The sequence below is a fragment of the Lampris incognitus genome, chromosome 2, assembly GCF_029633865.1.
Source record: "Lampris incognitus isolate fLamInc1 chromosome 2, fLamInc1.hap2, whole genome shotgun sequence".
Classification (NCBI taxonomy): Eukaryota; Metazoa; Chordata; class Actinopteri; order Lampriformes; family Lampridae; genus Lampris; species Lampris incognitus.
Genome location: NC_079212.1, coordinates 76,312,707 through 76,331,644, shown reverse-complemented (window position 1 = coordinate 76,331,644; position 18,938 = coordinate 76,312,707). Strand labels below are relative to the sequence as shown.

Sequence of the window (18,938 nt, the reverse complement as noted above, 5' to 3'; positions counted from 1 at the left end):
TCCAGCTTTAGGAACAGCTAATCTTCTCCAGCTGTAGGAACATGTAATCTTCTCCAGCTTTAGGAACATCTAATCTTCTCCAGCTTTAGAAACATGTAACCTTCTCCAGCTTTAGGAAGATGCAATATTCTCCAGCTTTAGAAACACGTAATCTTCTCCAGTTTTAGGAACAGCTAATCGTCTCCAGCTTTAGAAACATGTAATCTTCTCCAGCTTTGGGAACAGCTAATCTTCTCAAGCTTTAGAAACATTTAATCTTCTCCAGGTTTAGATAAATGTAATCGTCTCCAGCTTTAGGAACATGTAATATTCTCCACCTTTAGAAACATGTAATCTTCTCCAGCTTTAGAAACATGTAACCTTCTCCAGCTTTAGAAACATGTAACCTTCTCCAGCTTTAGGAACATCTAATCTTCTCCAGCTTTAGAAACATGTAACCTTCTCCAGCTTTAGAAACATGTAATCTTCTCCAGCTTTAGAAACATGTAATTTTCTCCAGCTTTAGATAAATTTAATCGTCTCCAGCTTTAGGAACATGTAATATTCTCCACCTTTAGAAACATGTAATCTTCTCCAGGTTTAGGAACAGCTAATCTTCTCCAGCTTTAGAAACATCTAATCTTCTCCAGCTTTAGGAACATGTAATCTTCTCAAGCTTTAGGAACAGGTAACCTTCTCCAGCTTTAGGGACATCTAATCTTCTCCAGCTTTAGAAACATGTAATCTTCTCCAGCTTTAGGAACAGCTAATCTTCTCAAGCTTTAGAAACATGTAATCTTCTCCAGGTTTAGATAAATGTAATCGTCTCCAGCTTTAGGAACATTTAATATTCTCCACCTTTAGAAACATGTAATCTTCTCCAGGTTTAGGAACAGCTAATCTTCTCCAGCTTTAGAAACATCTAATCTTCTCCAGCTTTAGGAACATGTTATCTTCTCCAGCTTTAGGAACATGTAATCTTGTCCAGCTTTAGGAACATGTACTCTTCTCCATCTGTAGGAACATGTAATATTCTCCAGCTTTAGGAACATGTAATATTCTCCAGCTTTAGGAACAGCTAATCTTCTCAAGCTTTAGAAACATGTAATCTTCTCCAGGTTTAGATAAATGTAATCGTCTCCAGCTTTAGGAACATGTAATCTTCTCCAGCTTTAGGAACATGTAACCTTCTCCAGCTTTAGGAACATGTAATCTTCTCCAGCTTTAGGAACATCTAATCTTCTCCAGCTTTAGGAACAGGTAATCTTCTCCAGTTTTAGAAACATGTAATCTTCTCCAGCTGTAGGAACATCTAATCTGCTCCAGCATTAGGACCAGCTAATCTTCTCCAGCTGTAGGAACATGTAATCTTCTCCAGCTTTAGGAACATCTAATCTTCTCCAGCTTTAGAAACATGTAACCTTCTCCAGCTTTAGGAAGATGCAATATTCTCCAGCTTTAGAAACACGTAATCTTCTCCAGTTTTAGGAACAGCTAATCGTCTCCAGCTTTAGAAACATGTAATCTTCTCCAGCTTTGGGAACAGCTAATCTTCTCAAGCTTTAGAAACATGTAATCTTCTCCAGGTTTAGATAAATGTAATCGTCTCCAGCTTTAGGAACATGTAATATTCTCCACCTTTAGAAACATGTAACCTTCTCCAGCTTTAGAAACATGTAACCTTCTCCAGCTTTAGGAACATCTAATCTTCTCCAGCTTTAGAAACATGTAATCTTCTCCAGCTTTAGAAACATGTAATCTTCTCCAGCTTTAGAAACATGTAATCTTCTCCAGCTTTAGAAACATGTAATTTTCTCCAGCTTTAGGAACATGTAATATTCTCCACCTTTAGAAACATGTAATCTTCTCCAGCTTTAGAAACATGTAACTTTCTCCAGCTTTAGAAACATGTAACCTTCTCCAGCTTTAGGAACATCTAATCTTCTCCAGCTTTAGAAACATGTAATCTTCTCCAGCTTTAGAAACATGTAATTTTCTCCAGCTTTAGATAAATTTAATCGTCTCCAGCTTTAGGAACATGTAATATTCTCCACCTTTAGAAACATGTAACCTTCTCCACCCTTAGAAACATGTAACCTTCTCCAGCTTTAGGAACATCTAATATTCTCCACCTTTAGAAACATGTAATCTTCTCCAGGTTTAGGAACAGCTAATCTTCTCCAGCTTTAGAAACATGTAACCTTCTCCTGCTTTAGGAACATGTAATCTTCTCAAGCTTTAGGAACAGCTAACCTTCTCCAGCTTTAGGGACCTCTAATCTTCTCCAGCTTTAGAAACATGTAATCTTCTCCAGCTTTAGGAACAGCTAATCTTCTCAAGCTTTAGAAACATGTAATCTTCTCCAGGTTTAGATAAATGTAATTGTCTCCAGCTTTAGGAACATGTAATCTTCTCCAGCTTTAGGAACATGTAACCTTCTCCAGCTTTAGGAACATGTAATCTTCTCCAGCTTTAGGAACATCTAATCTTCTCAGCTTTAGGAACATGCAATATTCTCCAGCTTTAGAAACATGTAACCTTCTCCAGCTTTAGGAACATGTAATCTTCTCAAGCTTTAGGAACAGGTAACCTTCTCCAGCTTTAGGGACCTCTAATCTTCTCCAGCTTTAGGAACAGCTTATCTTCTCAAGCTTTAGAAACATGTAATCTTCTCCAGGTTTAGATAAATGTAATCGTCTCCAGCTTTAGGAACATTTAATATTCTCCACCTTTAGAAACATGTAATCTTCTCCAGGTTTAGGAACAGTTAATCTTCTCCAGCTTTAGAAACATCCAATCTTCTCCAGCTTTAGGAACATGTTATCTTCTCCAGCTTTAGGAACATGTAATCTTGTCCAGCTTTAGGAACATGTACTCTTCTCCATCTGTAGGAACATGTAATATTCTCCAGCTTTAGGAACATGTAATCTTCTCCAGCTTTAGGGACAGCTAATCTTCTCAAGCTTTAGAAACATGTAATTTTCTCCAGGTTTAGATAAATGTAATCGTCTCCAGCTTTAGGAACATGTAATCTTCTCCAGCTTTAGGAACATGTAACCGTCTCCAGCTTTAGGAACATGTAATATTCTCCAGCTTTAGGAACATCTAATCTTCTCCAGCTTTAGGAACAGGTAATCTTCTCCAGTTTTAGAAACATGTAATCTTCTCCAGCTGTAGGAACATCTAATCTGCTCCAGCTTTAGGAACAGCTAATCTTCTCCAGCTGTAGGAACCTGTCATCTTCTCCAGCTTTAGGAACATCTAATCTTCTCCAGCTTTAGAAACATGTAACCTTCTCCAGCTTTAGGAAGATGCAATATTCTCCAGCTTTAGAAACACGTAATCTTCTCCAGTTTTAGGAACAGCTAATCGTCTCCAGCTTTAGGAACATGTAATCTTCTTCAGCTTTGGGAACAGCTAATCTTCTCAAGCTTTAGAAACATGTAACCTTCTCCAGCTTTAGGAAGATGCAATATTCTCCAGCTTTAGAAACACGTAATCTTCTCCAGTTTTAGGAACAGCTAATCGTCTCCAGCTTTAGAAACATGTAATCTTCTCCAGGTTTGGGAACAGCTAATCTTCTCAAGCTTTAGAAACATCCAATCTTCTCCAGCTTTAGGAACATGTTATCTTCTCCAGCTTTAGGAACATGTAATCTTGTCCAGCTTTAGGAACATGTACTCTTCTCCATCTGTAGGAACATGTAATATTCTCCAGCTTTAGGAACATGTAATCTTCTCCAGCTTTAGGGACAGCTAATCTTCTCAAGCTTTAGAAACATGTGATTTTCTCCAGGTTTAGATAAATGTAATCGTCTCCAGCTTTAGGAACATGTAATCTTCTCCAGCTTTAGGAACATGTAACCGTCTCCAGCTTTAGGAACATGTAATCTTCTCCAGCTTTAGGAACATCTAATCTTCTCCAGCTTTAGGAACAGGTAATCTTCTCCAGTTTTAGAAACATGTAATCTTCTCCAGCTGTAGGAACATCTAATCTGCTCCAGCTTTAGGAACAGCTAATCTTCTCCAGCTGTAGGAACATGTAATCTTCTCCAGCTTTAGGAACATCTAATCTTCTCCAGCTTTAGAAACATGTAACCTTCTCCAGCTTTAGGAAGATGCAATATTCTCCAGCTTTAGAAACACGTAATCTTCTCCAGTTTTAGGAACAGCTAATCGTCTCCAGCTTTAGGAACATGTAATCTTCTTCAGCTTTGGGAACAGCTAATCTTCTCAAGCTTTAGAAACATGTAACCTTCTCCAGCTTTAGGAAGATGCAATATTCTCCAGCTTTAGAAACACGTAATCTTCTCCAGTTTTAGGAACAGCTAATCGTCTCCAGCTTTAGAAACATGTAATCTTCTCCAGCTTTGGGAACAGCTAATCTTCTCAAGCTTTAGAAACATGTAATCTTCTCCAGGTTTAGATAAATGTAATCGTCTCCAGCTTTAGGAACATGTAATATTCTCCACCTTTAGAAACATGTAATCTTCTCCAGGTTTAGGAACAGCTAATCTTCTCCAGCTTTAGAAACATCTAATCTTCTCCAGCTTTAGGAACAGGTAATCTTCTCCAGTTTTAGAAACATGTAATCTTCTCCAGCTGTAGGAACATCTAATCTGCTCCAGCTTTAGGAACAGCTAATCTTCTCCAGCTGTAGGAACATGTAATCTTCTCCAGCTTTAGGAACATCTAATCTTCTCCAGCTTTAGAAACATGTAACCTTCTCCAGCTTTAGGAAGATGCAATATTCTCCAGCTTTAGAAACACGTAATCTTCTCCAGTTTTAGGAACAGCTAATCGTCTCCAGCTTTAGAAACATGCAATCTTCTCCAGCTTTGGGAACAGCTAATCTTCTCAAGCTTTAGAAACATGTAATCTTCTCCAGGTTTAGATAAATTTAATCGTCTCCAGCTTTAGAAACATGTAATTTTCTCCAGCTTTAGATAAATTTAATCGTCTCCAGCTTTAGGAACATGTAATATTCTCCACCTTTAGAAACATGTAATCTTCTCCAGCTTTAGAAACATGTAACCATCTCCAGCTTTAGAAACATGTAACCTTCTCCAGCTTTAGGAACATCTAATCTTCTCCAGCTTTAGAAACATGTAATCTTCTCCAGCTTTAGAAACATGTAATCTTCTCCAGCTTTAGAAACATGTAATTTTCTCCAGCTTTAGATACATTTAATCGTCTCCAGCTTTAGGAACATGTAATATTCTCCAGTTTTAGGAACAGCTAATCGTCTCCAGCTTTAGAAACATGTAATCTTCTCCAGCTTTGGGAACAGCTAATCTTCTCCAGCTTTACAAACACGTAATCTTCTCCAGTTTTAGGAACAGCTAATCGTCTCCAGCTTTAGAAACATGTAATCTTCTCCAGCTTTGGGAACAGCTAATCTTCTCAAGCTTTAGAAACATGTAATCTTCTCCAGGTTTAGAAACATGTAATCTTCTCCAGCTTTAGATAAATTTAATCGTCTCCAGCTTTAGGAACATGTAATATTCTCCACCTTTAGAAACATGTAATCTTCTCCAGCTTTAGAAACATGTAACCTTCTCCAGCTTTAGAAACATGTAACCTTCTCCAGCTTTAGGAACATCTAATCTTCTCCAGCTTTAGAAACATGTAGTCTTCTCCAGCTTTACAAACATGTAATCATCTCCAGCTTTAGAAACATGTAATTTTCTCCAGCTTTAGATACATTTAATCGTCTCCAGCTTTAGGAACATGTAATATTCTCCACCTTTAGAAACATGTAATCTTCTCCAGGTTTAGGAACAGCTAATCTTCTCCAGCTTTAGAAACATCTAATCTTCTCCAGCTTTAGGAACATGTAATCTTCTCAAGCTTTAGGAACAGGTAACCTTCTCCAGCTTTAGGGACCTCTAATCTTCTCCAGCTTTAGGAACATGTAATCTTCTCCAGGTTTAGGAACAGCTAATCTTCTTCAGCTTTAGAAACATCTAATCTTCTCCAGCTTTAGGAACATGTTATCTTCTCCAGCTTTAGGAACATGTAATCTTGTCCAGCTTTAGGAACATGTACTCTTCTCCATCTGTAGGCACATGTAATATTCTCCAGCTTTAGGAACATGTAATCTTCTCCAGCTTTAGGAACAGCTAATCCTCTCAAGCTTTAGAAACATGTAATCTTCTCCAGGTTTAGATAAATGTAATCGTCTCCAGCTTTAGGAACATGTAATCTTCTCCAGCTTTAGGAACATGTAACCTTCTCCAGCTTTAGGAACATGTAATCTTCTCCAGCTTTAGGAACATCTAATCTTCTCCAGCTTTAGGAACAGGTAATCTTCTCCAGTTTTAGAAACATGTAATCTTCTCCAGCTGTAGGAACATCTAATCTGCTCCAGCTTTAGGAACAGCTAATCTTCTCCAGCTGTAGGAACATGTAATCTTCTCCAGCTTTAGGAACATCTAATCTTCTCCAGCTTTAGAAACATGTAACCTTCTCCAGCTTTAGGAAGATGCAATATTCTCCAGCTTTAGAAACACGTAATCTTCTCCAGTTTTAGGAACAGCTAATCGTCTCCAGCTTTAGAAACATGTAATCTTCTCCAGCTTATGGAACAGCTAATCTTCTCAAGCTTTAGAAACATGTAATCTTCTCCAGGTTTAGATAAATGTAATCGTCTCCAGCTTTAGGAACATGTAATAATCTCCACCTTTAGAAACATGTAATCTTCTCCAGCTTTAGAAACATGTAACCTTCTCCAGCTTTAGAAACATGTAACCTTCTCCAGCTTTAGGAACATCTAATCTTCTCCAGCTTTAGAAACATGTAACCTTCTCCAGCTTTAGAAACATGTAATTTTCTCCAGCTTTAGGTAAATTTAATCGTCTCCAGCTTTAGGAACATGTAATATTCTCCACCTTTAGAAACATGTAATCTTCTCCAGGTTTAGGAACAGCTAATCTTCTCCAGCTTTAGAAACATCTAATCTTCTCCAGCTTTAGGAACATGTAATCTTCTCAAGCTTTAGGAACAGGTAACCTTCTCCAGCTTTAGGGACATCTAATCTTCTCCAGCTTTAGAAACATGTAATCTTCTCCAGCTTTAGGAACAGCTAATCTTCTCAAGCTTTAGAAACATGTAATCTTCTCCAGGTTTAGATAAATGTAATCGTCTCCAGCTTTAGGAACATTTAATATTCTCCACCTTTAGAAACATGTAATCTTCTCCAGGTTTAGGAACAGCTAATCTTCTTCAGCTTTAGAAACATCTAATCTTCTCCAGCTTTAGGAACATGTTATCTTCTCCAGCTTTAGCAACATGTAATCTTGTCCAGCTTTAGGAACATGTACTCTTCTCCATCTGTAGGAACATGTAATATTCTCCAGCTTTAGGAACATGTAATCTTCTCCAGCTTTAGGAACATCTAATCTTCTCCAGCTTTAGGAACAGGTAATCTTCTCCAGTTTTAGAAACATGTAATCTTCTCCAGCTGTAGGAACATCTAATCTGCTCCAGCTTTAGGAACAGCTAATCTTCTCCAGCTGTAGGAACATGTAATCTTCTCCAGCTTTAGGAACATCTAATCTTCTCCAGCTTTAGAAACATGTAACCTTCTCCAGCTTTAGGAAGATGCAATATTCTCCAGCTTTAGAAACACGTAATCTTCTCCAGTTTTAGGAACAGCTAATCGTCTCCAGCTTTAGAAACATGTAATCTTCTCCAGCTTATGGAACAGCTAATCTTCTCAAGCTTTAGAAACATGTAATCTTCTCCAGGTTTAGATAAATGTAATCGTCTCCAGCTTTAGGAACATGTAATAATCTCCACCTTTAGAAACATGTAATCTTCTCCAGCTTTAGAAACATGTAACCTTCTCCAGCTTTAGAAACATGTAACCTTCTCCAGCTTTAGGAACATCTAATCTTCTCCAGCTTTAGAAACATGTAACCTTCTCCAGCTTTAGAAACATGTAATTTTCTCCAGCTTTAGGTAAATTTAATCGTCTCCAGCTTTAGGAACATGTAATATTCTCCACCTTTAGAAACATGTAATCTTCTCCAGGTTTAGGAACAGCTAATCTTCTCCAGCTTTAGAAACATCTAATCTTCTCCAGCTTTAGGAACATGTAATCTTCTCAAGCTTTAGGAACAGGTAACCTTCTCCAGCTTTAGGGACATCTAATCTTCTCCAGCTTTAGAAACATGTAATCTTCTCCAGCTTTAGGAACAGCTAATCTTCTCAAGCTTTAGAAACATGTAATCTTCTCCAGGTTTAGATAAATGTAATCGTCTCCAGCTTTAGGAACATTTAATATTCTCCACCTTTAGAAACATGTAATCTTCTCCAGGTTTAGGAACAGCTAATCTTCTTCAGCTTTAGAAACATCTAATCTTCTCCAGCTTTAGGAACATGTTATCTTCTCCAGCTTTAGCAACATGTAATCTTGTCCAGCTTTAGGAACATGTACTCTTCTCCATCTGTAGGAACATGTAATATTCTCCAGCTTTAGGAACATGTAATCTTCTCCAGCTTTAGGAACAGCTAATCTTCTCCAGCTTTAGAAACATGTAATCTTCTCCAGGTTTAGATAAATGTAATCGTCTCCAGCTTTAGGAACATGTAATCTTCTCCAGCTTTAGGAACATGTAACCTTCTCCAGCTTTAGGAACATCTAATCTTCTCCAGCTTTAGGAACAGGTAATCTTCTCCAGTTTTAGAAACATGTAATCTTCTCCAGCTGTAGGAACATCTAATCTGCTCCAGCTTTAGGAACAGCTAATCTTCTCCAGCTGTAGGAACATGTAATCTTCTCCATCTTTAGGAACATCTAATCTTCTCCAGCTTTAGAAACATGTAACCTTCTCCAGCTTTAGGAAGATGCAATATTCTCCAGCTTTAGAAACACGTAATCTTCTCCAGTTTTAGGAACAGCTAATCGTCTCCAGCTTTAGAAACATGTAATCTTCTCCAGCTTTGGGAACAGCTAATCTTCTCAAGCTTTAGAAACATGTAATCTTCTCCAGGTTTAGATAAATGTAATCGTCTCCAGCTTTAGGAACATGTAATATTCTCCACCTTTAGAAACATGTAACCTTCTCCAGCTTTAGAAACATGTAACCTTCTCCAGCTTTAGGAACATCTAATCTTCTCCAGCTTTAGAAACATGTAATCTTCTCCAGCTTTAGAAACATGTAATCTTCTCCAGCTTTAGAAACATGTAATTTTCTCCAGCTTTAGATAAATGTAATCGTCTCCAGCTTTAGGAACATGTAATATTCTCCACTTTAGAAACATGTAATCTTCTCCAGCTTTAGGAACATGTGCTCTTCTCCAGCTGTAGGAACATGTAATATTCTCCAGCTTTAGGAACATGTAATCTTCTCCAGCTTTAGGAACAGCTAATCTTCTCAAGCTTTAGAAACATGTAATCTTCTCCAGGTTTAGATAAATGTAATCGTCTCAAGCTTTAGGAACATGTAATCTTCTCCAGCTTTAGGAACATGTAACATTCTCCAGCTGTAGGAACATGTAATCTTCTCCAGCTTTAGGAACATGTGCTCTTCTCCATCTGTAGGAACATGTAATATTCTCCAGCTTTAGGAACATGTAATCTTCTCCAGCTTTAGGAACAGCTAATCTTCTCAAGCTTTAGAAACATGTAATCTTCTCCAGGTTTAGATAAATGTAATCGTCTCCAGCTTTAGGAACATGTAATCTTCTCCAGCTTTAGGAACATGTAACCTTCTCCAGCTTTAGGAACATGTAATCTTCTCCAGCTTTAGGAACATCTAATCTTTTCCAGCTTTAGGAACAGGTAATCTTCTCCAGTTTTAGAAACATGTAATCTCCAGCTCTAGGAACATCTAATCTGCTCCAGCTTTAGGAACGGCTAATCTTCTCCAGCTCTAGGAACATGTAACCTTCTCCAGCTTTAGGAAGATGCAATATTCTCCAGCTTTAGAAACACGTAATCTTCTCCAGTTTTAGGAACAGCTAATCGTCTCCAGCTTTAGAAACATGTAATCTTCTCCAGCTTTGGGAACAGCTAATCTTCTCAAGCTTTAGAAACATGTAATCTTCTCCAGGTTTAGATAAATGTAGTCGTCTCCAGCTTTAGGAACATGTAATATTCTCCACCTTTAGAAACATGTAATCTTCTCCAGGTTTAGGAACAGCTAATCTTCTCCAGCTTTAGAAACATCTAATCTTCTCCAGCTTTAGGAACATGTTATCTTCTCCAGCTTTAGGAACATGTAATCTTGTCCAGCTTTAGGAACATGTGCTCTTCTCCAGCTGTAGGAACATGTAATATTCTCCAGCATTAGGAACATGTAATCTTCTCCAGCTTTAGGAACAGCTAATCTTCTCAAGCTTTAGAAACATGTAATCTTCTCAAGGTTTAGATAAATGTAATCGTCTCCAGCTTTAGGAACATGTAATATTCTCCAGCTTTAGGAACATGTAACCTTCTCCAGCTTTAGGAACATGTAATCTTCTCCAGCTTTAGGAACATCTAATCTTCTCCAGCTTTAGGAACATGCAATATTTTCCAGCTTTAGAAACATGTAACCTTCTCCAGCTTTAGGAAGATGCAATATTCTCCAGCTTTAGAAACACGTAATCTTCTCCAGTTTTAGGAACAGCTAATCGTCTCCAGCTTTAGAAACATGTAATCTTCTCCAGCTTTGGGAACAGCTAATCTTCTCAAGCTTTAGAAACATGTAATCTTCTCCAGGTTTAGATAAATGTAATCGTCTCCAGCTTTAGGAACATGTAATATTCTCCACCTTTAGAAACATGTAATCTTCTCCAGGTTTAGGAACAGCTAATCTTCTCCAGCTTTAGAAACATCTAATCTTCTCCAGCTTTAGGAACATGTTATCTTCTCCAGCTTTAGGAACATGTAATCTTGTCCAGCTTTAGGAACATGTGCTCTTCTCCAGCTGTAGGAACATGTAATATTCTCCAGCTTTAGGAACATGTAATCTTCTCCAGCTTTAGGAACAGCTAATCTTCTCAAGCTTTAGAAACATGTAATCTTCTCCAGGTTTAGATAAATGTAATCATCTCCAGCTTTAGGAACATGTAATCTTCTCCAGCTTTAGGAACATGTAACCTTCTCCAGCTTTAGGAACATGTAACTTCTCCAGCTTTAGGAACATCTAATCTTCTCCATCTGTAGGAACATGTAATATTCTCCAGCTTTAGGAACATGTAATCTTCTCCAGCTTTAGGAACAGCTAATCTTCTCAAGCTTTAGAAACATGTAATGTTCTCCAGGTTTAGATAAATGTAATCGTCTCCAGCTTTAGGAACATGTAATCTTCTCCAGCTTTAGGATCATGTAACCTTCTCCAGCTTTAGGAACATGTAATCTTCTCCAGCTTTAGGAACATGTAATCTTCTCCAGCTTTAAGAACAGGTAATCTTCTCCAGTTTTAGAAACATGTAATCTTCTCCAGCTGTAGGAACATCTAATCTGCTCCAGCTTTAGGAACAGCTAATCTTCTCCAGCTGTAGGAACATGTAACCTTCTCCAGCTTTAGGAAGATGCAATATTCTCCAGCTTTAGAAACACGTAATCTTCTCCAGTTTTAGGAACACCTAATCGTCTCCAGCTTTAGAAACATGTAATCTTCTCCAGCTTTGGGAACAGCTAATCTTCTCCAGCTTTAGAAACATCTAATCTTCTTCAGCTTTAGGAACATGTAATCTTCTCCAGCTTTAGGAACATGTAACCTTCTCCAGCTTTAGGAACATCTAATCTTCTCAAGCTTTAGAGACATGTAATCTTCTCCAGGTTTAGATAAATGTAATCGTCTCCAGCTTTAGGAACAACTGATCTTCTCCAGCTTTAGGAAGATGCAATATTCTCCAGTTTTAGGAACATCTAATCTTCTCCAGCTTTAGGAACAGCTAATCTTCTCCAGCTTTAGGAACATGTAATCTTCTCCAGCTGTAGAAAGGACATGATATCACAGAGCCACTGACTGCTGGAGGGAACTCTGGTTGACTTCCAGTGAAGAAGAAAATGTCGTCTTGCCAGTAAGGAAGTGAAAGCTAGAAATTCCGGTTGCTTGGCTGTATATTGGTTGTAATCTTCTGGAAGTCCAAATATGGCAATATGGGGAGATACATTTAAAGTTATCGAAAGTATATTTGACATAGTATAAAGAAGTTATGCCAAAAGCAAGATAATAATGGACAAGAATCGAACATATGGGTCAGATTATAAGATGAAGCGTGAAATTTGTCACAGCTGTCAACTGTCGGTTGTTGTTCATCTGAAACAATAGTTGGGAAGATGTTTTTCGAGCGATGGGCCAGAGCCTTAGCCTGGATCATAGCGTCCACATTTATTACGGAGAGAGGTCTGTAAGAGTTGCAGAGATTTGGGTCTTAGTCTTTTTTTAGAAGCAAACTTGTGGAGGCTTGTCTTAAAGTAGGAGGGAGGGCATTATTATTATTATCATTATTATTATTATCATTTCTTTCACGTTTCCTGTTTTACATCCTGTAGAGCCAGGTCCAAACTATGGGCCTGAGGCACTATAGGTCAGATGTCACTTGACTGACAGTACTCGTCGTAATATGTGGGCCGTTCCGAGTAGGGTGATCTTCTGGACTGCACAGATGTTGATGTTTCCAGGGATACGGTTGGTGAACTTTTCCACTCCCGTCTTCATGAGTCCTAGAGCTCCAATGACCACTGGTGTTGTTTCGGTCTTCATTCCCCACATCCTGTTGAATTCAGTCTCCAGGTCTTTGTACTTGGTCAGCTTCTCTGTGACTTTCACTGAACTGTTTTTTTTCTCCGGATGGTATTGCAATGTTGATGAGCATGCACCTCTTTTCTTTCCTGTCCTTGATAACGATGTCGGGCTTGTTGGCTTTTATCTCTCTGTCAGTGTGGATGGCCATGTCCCAGAGGATGGTGACATCATTGTTTTCAGTGACCGTTTTTGGCTGATGTTCGTACCACTTCTCAGTTGCCTTGATCTTGTAACTCCTGCAGATCTTCCAGCGCAGGTATGCTGCTGCCTTGTTGTGCTTGTATATGTACTCAGTCTTTGCCAGTTCTGGGCAGCCTGAGACAATGTGGTCGATGGTTTCTTCGTACATTCCACAGATTCTGCATTTTGGGTCTGTTCCATCTTTGATGATGCAATGGTGATAGGATCTGGTTGCCAGGCTCTGGTCTTGTGCAGCGATTATCAGGCCCTCCGTCTCTGCTTTCATTCCGGTGCTCCTCAGCCGTTGGTGTGTCTTTTGTTGGTCCACATCTGCATCTTTCATTCTTTTTGGGTACTTCCCGTGCATTGCTTTGTCCTCCCAGGTTTTTTGCAGTTGCCACTGGCCATGGTGTTTTGCCTTCTGCGTCACTCATTTGACATAGATGGTAGTCGCCTCATTTTCTGTTGGTGGGCTTTCTGAGACATCAAGCTCTTTCTTGAATTGCGCAGCTTCTTTATTGATGGAGAAGATCTGATGTTTTACTATTTGGAGGAGTGGGTCATCTGTTTTTGTCAGGTATGCCTCCAGCCTGATAGTGGTAGTCTTGAAGGTCAGTTTGAGTTGGACTAGACCACGTCCTCCTGAAGCTCTTGGTAGGTACAGCCTGTCGACATCTGCTTTCGGGTGGTGCATCTTCTCCATGGTCAGCAGCTTTCTTGTCTTGGTGTCTAGTCTCTTGATGTCGTTCTGTTTCCAATTGATGATGTTGGAGCTGTACGTCACTAAAGGTATCGCTAGGGTGTTGATAGCTTCAATTCTGTTAGCCGCATTGAGTTCGCTCTTCAGTACCATACGCACTCTCCTGTGGTACTCTTTCTGGATCTTTTCCTTCATGGTTGAGTGCTGTATGCCGTCTCCTTCGTTCACTCCTAGGTACTTGTATGTGCTATCTTGGTCTAGCTCTTTGATTACGGTGTCAGTGTGAAGGTCTAAGTCTGCAGTCTTGGTAAGTCTTCCTTTCTTAAAAGCGGCTTTGGCACACTTGTCAATTCCAAATTCCATCTTGATGTTGTCGCTGAAGGTCTTGACGATGGTGAGTAGACCCTTCTGTTGATAGTCATCCTTGGTAAACGTCTTGAGGTCATCAATGTAGGACAGGTGGTTCAGTTTGCCATTCTGTGATTTGTACCCATAGCTGCTGTTGTTCAGTAGATTGCTGAGTGGTGCTAGTGCAAGGCAAAAGAGCAGTGGTGATAGTGAGTCCCCTTGGGAAATTCTGTTTCTGATGTTGATCATTCTCGATGTTAACAACTCCTCTGCATGGTGGAGATTCAGGGTGGTCTTCCAGGTCTTCATGCTCTCCGTGATGAATTTGACAGGTGTTGGGCAGACTCTGTAGATCTTGAGGCTCTTCTCTATCCAGGGGTGTGGCATGCTGTCAGATGCCTTCCTGTAGTCAATCCATGCTGTTGACAAGTTATTTTTCTTCGATTTGAGCTCTTGCAATATGGTTATTTGTTAAGGTTTGTGGAAGACCCCAAGCGCACGACACCAGGCAGAGATGGAGTTAGCCGAAACTGGCGTACTTTAGTACTTGCTCATACAACGGTCAACGCAGGAAGGCAATGAGCAACTTAGAAAACAGGAAGTCCAAGAAAAAACTCACTGGTAATCCAAACTGGGAACACGGCAGGATACTTCCACAGGGAAACTTCACAGAGAAAACAGTAAACCAAGGGCTGAGATAAACTCAGAGAGAAATGCACCGGGAGGGAAGAGTAGCCACTCCTGCGAGGAGGTTATGGCACGAACTGACAACAGGCGCTGGGAGACCAGCAAACTTAAGCCCAGCCCTGACGACTAAGCCCGGCCCTGACGAGCTGATTGGCTGCCACGACCCGTAACAGTTATTATTATTATTATTATTAATATTATTATTGCAGCGATTCCTTATAAACAGAATGCAAAAATGGGGCAAAATTGGCCTGCATTTTTTTTAAATTCAACTGGAAATCCGTCGAGGCCAGGAGCTTTATTGTTTTGCATGCTTTTCATAGCAAGGGTGATTTCCTCTACATGGTTCACCAATGATGAATCGAGTTCTTCAGCAATCTCAGGGTTTATAACAGGGAAATTGAGACTATCTAAGAATTCATTGTGATGGTGTCAGATGGAGATTCAGACTGATAAGAATAAAACGAGCGAAGGACAGAGTTGATGGTGGTAGGGTCAATATGCAGTGTGCCTCTGCCTGGCAACGTAGTTGGTCAGGGGGAAGCCGGCTTGCCTTGTCGCCATGTTCGGAGTATGTGGAGCGTGAATATAAAAGAAGGCGCTCTGCATGAGTGGTTGTGATGAGATCAAATTCAATCAGTAAATCAGCACGATGTTCGAGTAAACTGGGAGAGGGGTGAGTTGCAATTTGTTGCTCTGATTTACTAATGTTATTAGAGAGCTCTTCAGCTTTGGCTTTTTTTTTCAAATGCACATCCATCTATACACTTCAGTTTCCATCAAGCTGTCTTTTCCACCATTTTTTTTCAAAATTTGAAGGATTAGGGAAAAAAGCACTACTGCTTCTACTCATCTAAATTAAGTCCAGTCTTTACCAAATTTGGTACACATTACATCAGGACCCTCTTGAATAAAAGTTATCTATTTTTTTCTATATTATTTTGCTTTAATTGTTTTCCAAAGTTTGGTCGGATGTACCCTGCAATGTATTGTGCATTTCACCACTAGGGGGCACTATAGAAACCGTACAGATTTTAAATTGCTGTAACTCTGTGACAGTGACCAGTAAAAACAAAAGTGTTTTGATCCTCGATTCCTGGGTGGGTCAAGATATATCTGACTTTATCGCCCATTCGCTTTTCAACCCTCAAGGTTTTTCACATTTCAAGTTTTTGTTCAAAACATTTTTCTTTCTCGGCCTACAAATGTCCTCCAATCTTTACTAGTTTTGACATGTAACATGTCATCTGGAGTCACCTGAAAAAGTTATCCAATTGTTTTTCGATATTCAGTGTTGTTTTGCTATAATCGACTTTCAAATTCTGACTAGAATATGTTCCTGCCATTTTGAATGGATTGAAAAAGAGTTTTACAAACTTCTCCAGCACTGTTTGACCAGTTGCCACCAAACGAGGTTAAAACAATGTATGGACAAAGCGCTTTAAAACTTGATGACATATTGTTAATGTTTCTTACTGTTTTGAAGATATTAACAAATACATTTGGAAGAAGGTGTGGCCTAAAATAAATCACTGGAACTCCATGAAAGTTTACATGATTTTTATGAAGTTCAGCATAGATTTTAGTTTATTAGATACACATGCATGCAAAACCAGTGCAACATCAGTGCCTAGGGGGTGCCACAAATGCCCATATTCTGTATCAATTGTTACACAAGCTGGGGGAAACGTGTTATTCAAAATACCAAAATTAGTCAAAATCACTCGTGGTGGGTTTGGCTGGTGACGTTGTACTTTAGAAATCAGCTTGTTGAACGAGCGTTACAAACCTGTTTTGTTTCGGGGAAAGTAATAAAGCCGTTTGATTCAGGTTTTCCCACTGTCAGTCTAGCCATTTTTACTGATATTTGTTCCTTTTTTCCCTTTCTTTAAGAAAATTGATTTACAAGCAGAAGTGAATCTACGGAGCGGCCATCTGTATAACGACTTCTACAGCACAGCAGTGGTCAACCAAGCAGAAACTTCACCACTTTTAGCAGGAAGCATATGAGCCAAATAGCTCTTGTCTCTGTACAGTTAGGAACATGTTCCCAAGGCCACAGAGATTTACTGACGACAGATACATTTAGTTCTTTCTGTCACGCCGGGTGTTCCAGTGTTACCTAAACTGTTTTCACCTGTGTTTTGTACTTATGATTGAAAAGGTATTGATTTTGCACTTTTTATGAAGACGTAATGTAGATCTAGTTTTTTATTTACTTTTACTGCTTTGAGACCTGGAATAAAAACATAGCAGGTAAGACATTTTCCACTTTGATTAGGATGTACAGTGCTGTAGACATTTTTTACCCACTTGAACTTTTTTACATTTTGTTCTTGAATTATTTTATCCCTTCACTAAAACAATTCAACACATTTATAAAGCAAAAACTAACTAGAATGGAAGAAGTGTCTGTCTGTGTGTCTGACTGTCTGTCTGTCTCTCTGTCTGTCCATCGATTTTCTTGACAATTGTTGATCCACTCGACTTTACACTTGACGGGTGTTGCTGGGGATCCAAAAGAAGTGCAGTGTCGAGTGTGAAGTTGTCTGGATAAGCAGTTCTCGAGAATGCTGCAAGCAGCAACAGCGGAGGCTGAGCAGTCGGCCCATTCTTAACAGGCAAAGCACTGTTTTTTGAACTGGAGAACATTTGTTTTCAAGAATGAGTCTTAAGAGTTTTCATTTAAGAAAGTTTACATTTGGTTATCGCCAAACATAGCACTTTGCTTCCAGGCCTGACAGCGCAACTTAATTCTCACCATCTCGCTGTACATGGTCCCAGAGTTTCTCACCATCTTGCTGTACAAGGTCTCAGAGTTTCTCACCATCTCGCTGTACAAGGTCTCAGAGTTTCTCACCATCTCACTGTACATGGTCCCAGAGTTTCTCACCATCTCGCTGTACAAGGCCCCAGAGTTTCTCACCATCTCGCTGTACAAGGTCCCAGAGTTTCTCGCCATCTCACTGTACAAGGTCTCAAGAGTTTCTCACCATCTCGCTGTACAAGGTCTCAGAGTTTCTCACCATCTCACTGTACATGGTCCCAGAGTTTCTCACCATCTCGCTGTACAAGGTCTCAAGAGTTTCTCACCATCTCACTCTACAAGGTCCCAGAGTTTCTCACCATCTCACTCTACAAGGTCCCAGAGTTTCTCGCCATCTCGCTGTACAAGGTCTCAAGAGTTTCTCACCATCTCACTGTACAAGGTCCCAGAGTTTCTCACCATCCCACTGTACAAGGTCTCAGACTTTTTTGCATGCTTTCTAGCAAACTTCAGATGTAACTTAATATTGGCCTTTCTCAGAACTAGCTTACCTCCAGCGACTCTCCCAAAGAAGGCAAATCCGAAGGTACAGGAGATTTTTGATGTCTGTGGACAGTTTTGTATCATTTCGGCCAACAACTCAGCATGTTCGTAGTACTTCCTAACTTACTTTTTTATTTTTATTTTGTATTACATTTTTGTTATAATGTATTTTCTGGTGCCCCTAGGAAGATTGAAATCTTTGCCAATGTTTTTATGTTGTTCTACAGTTTTTTTGCACCGAATGGCTTCATCCCAAAGTTGATGATGAGGATAACTCAAACTAGGACTGCAAGTAGTTGTTACTGTTTGGATGTATGTACTTATGTTGTCTATTTGTTGTAATTGTAATGTTGGCCATCTAATGAAACATTCATGTGTTTTACAATTTACCTTTACAGATTTACATATGTACAGATTTTACTGAATTTACTATGTGTAATTGAATTGCTTAAAAATGTCACTGATCATCCAAAAAAAAAAAACCAAAAACTTTTGTTAGTAACCTTGGAAACACTGGAGGAAAAAACGACAACAACAGCTCAGGGATATTTTTGACACTCCTCGTTATGTGCTGAGTATTTTGTCCTTGTTAGATAGAAAACATCCAGCTGTTAGATGAAGTCGTAGCTCAGTGTGAGCCCCGGTTAGATAGAAAACATCCACCTGTTAGATGAAGTCGTAGCTCAATTTGGCCCCCGGTTACATAGAAAACATCCAGCTGTTACATGAGTCGTAGCTCAGTGTGTGCCCCCTGTTGGATAGAAGAAATCCAGCTGTTAGATGAAGTAGCTCAGTGTGGCCCCTGGTTAGATAGAAAACATCCAGCTGTTAAATGAAGTCGTGGCTTAAAGGTGGCCCCCGGTTAGATAGAAAACATCCAGCTGTTAGATGAAGACGTAGCTCAGTGTGGCCCCCGGTTAGATAGAAAACATCCAGCTGTTAAATGAAGTTGTAGCTTAAAGGTGGCCCCCGGATAGATAGAAAACACC

The 18,938-nt window shown here is 39.5% G+C and overlaps 1 protein-coding gene across 1 annotated transcript in view; it reads left to right on the top strand.

Moving 5' to 3' along the window:
• The window catches only part of dram2b (DNA-damage regulated autophagy modulator 2b), a 159,501-nt gene extending 141,068 nt beyond the window's left edge, over nucleotides 1–18,433 (top strand). Inside the window, exon 7 of the mRNA XM_056273914.1 lies at nucleotides 16,533–18,433. Within this exon, the coding sequence (XP_056129889.1) occupies nucleotides 16,533–16,649 (117 nt within the window). The 3' untranslated portion in view covers nucleotides 16,650–18,433. The remainder of the gene's footprint in view (nucleotides 1–16,532) is intronic.
• The last annotated feature ends 505 nt before the right edge of the window (nucleotides 18,434–18,938 follow it).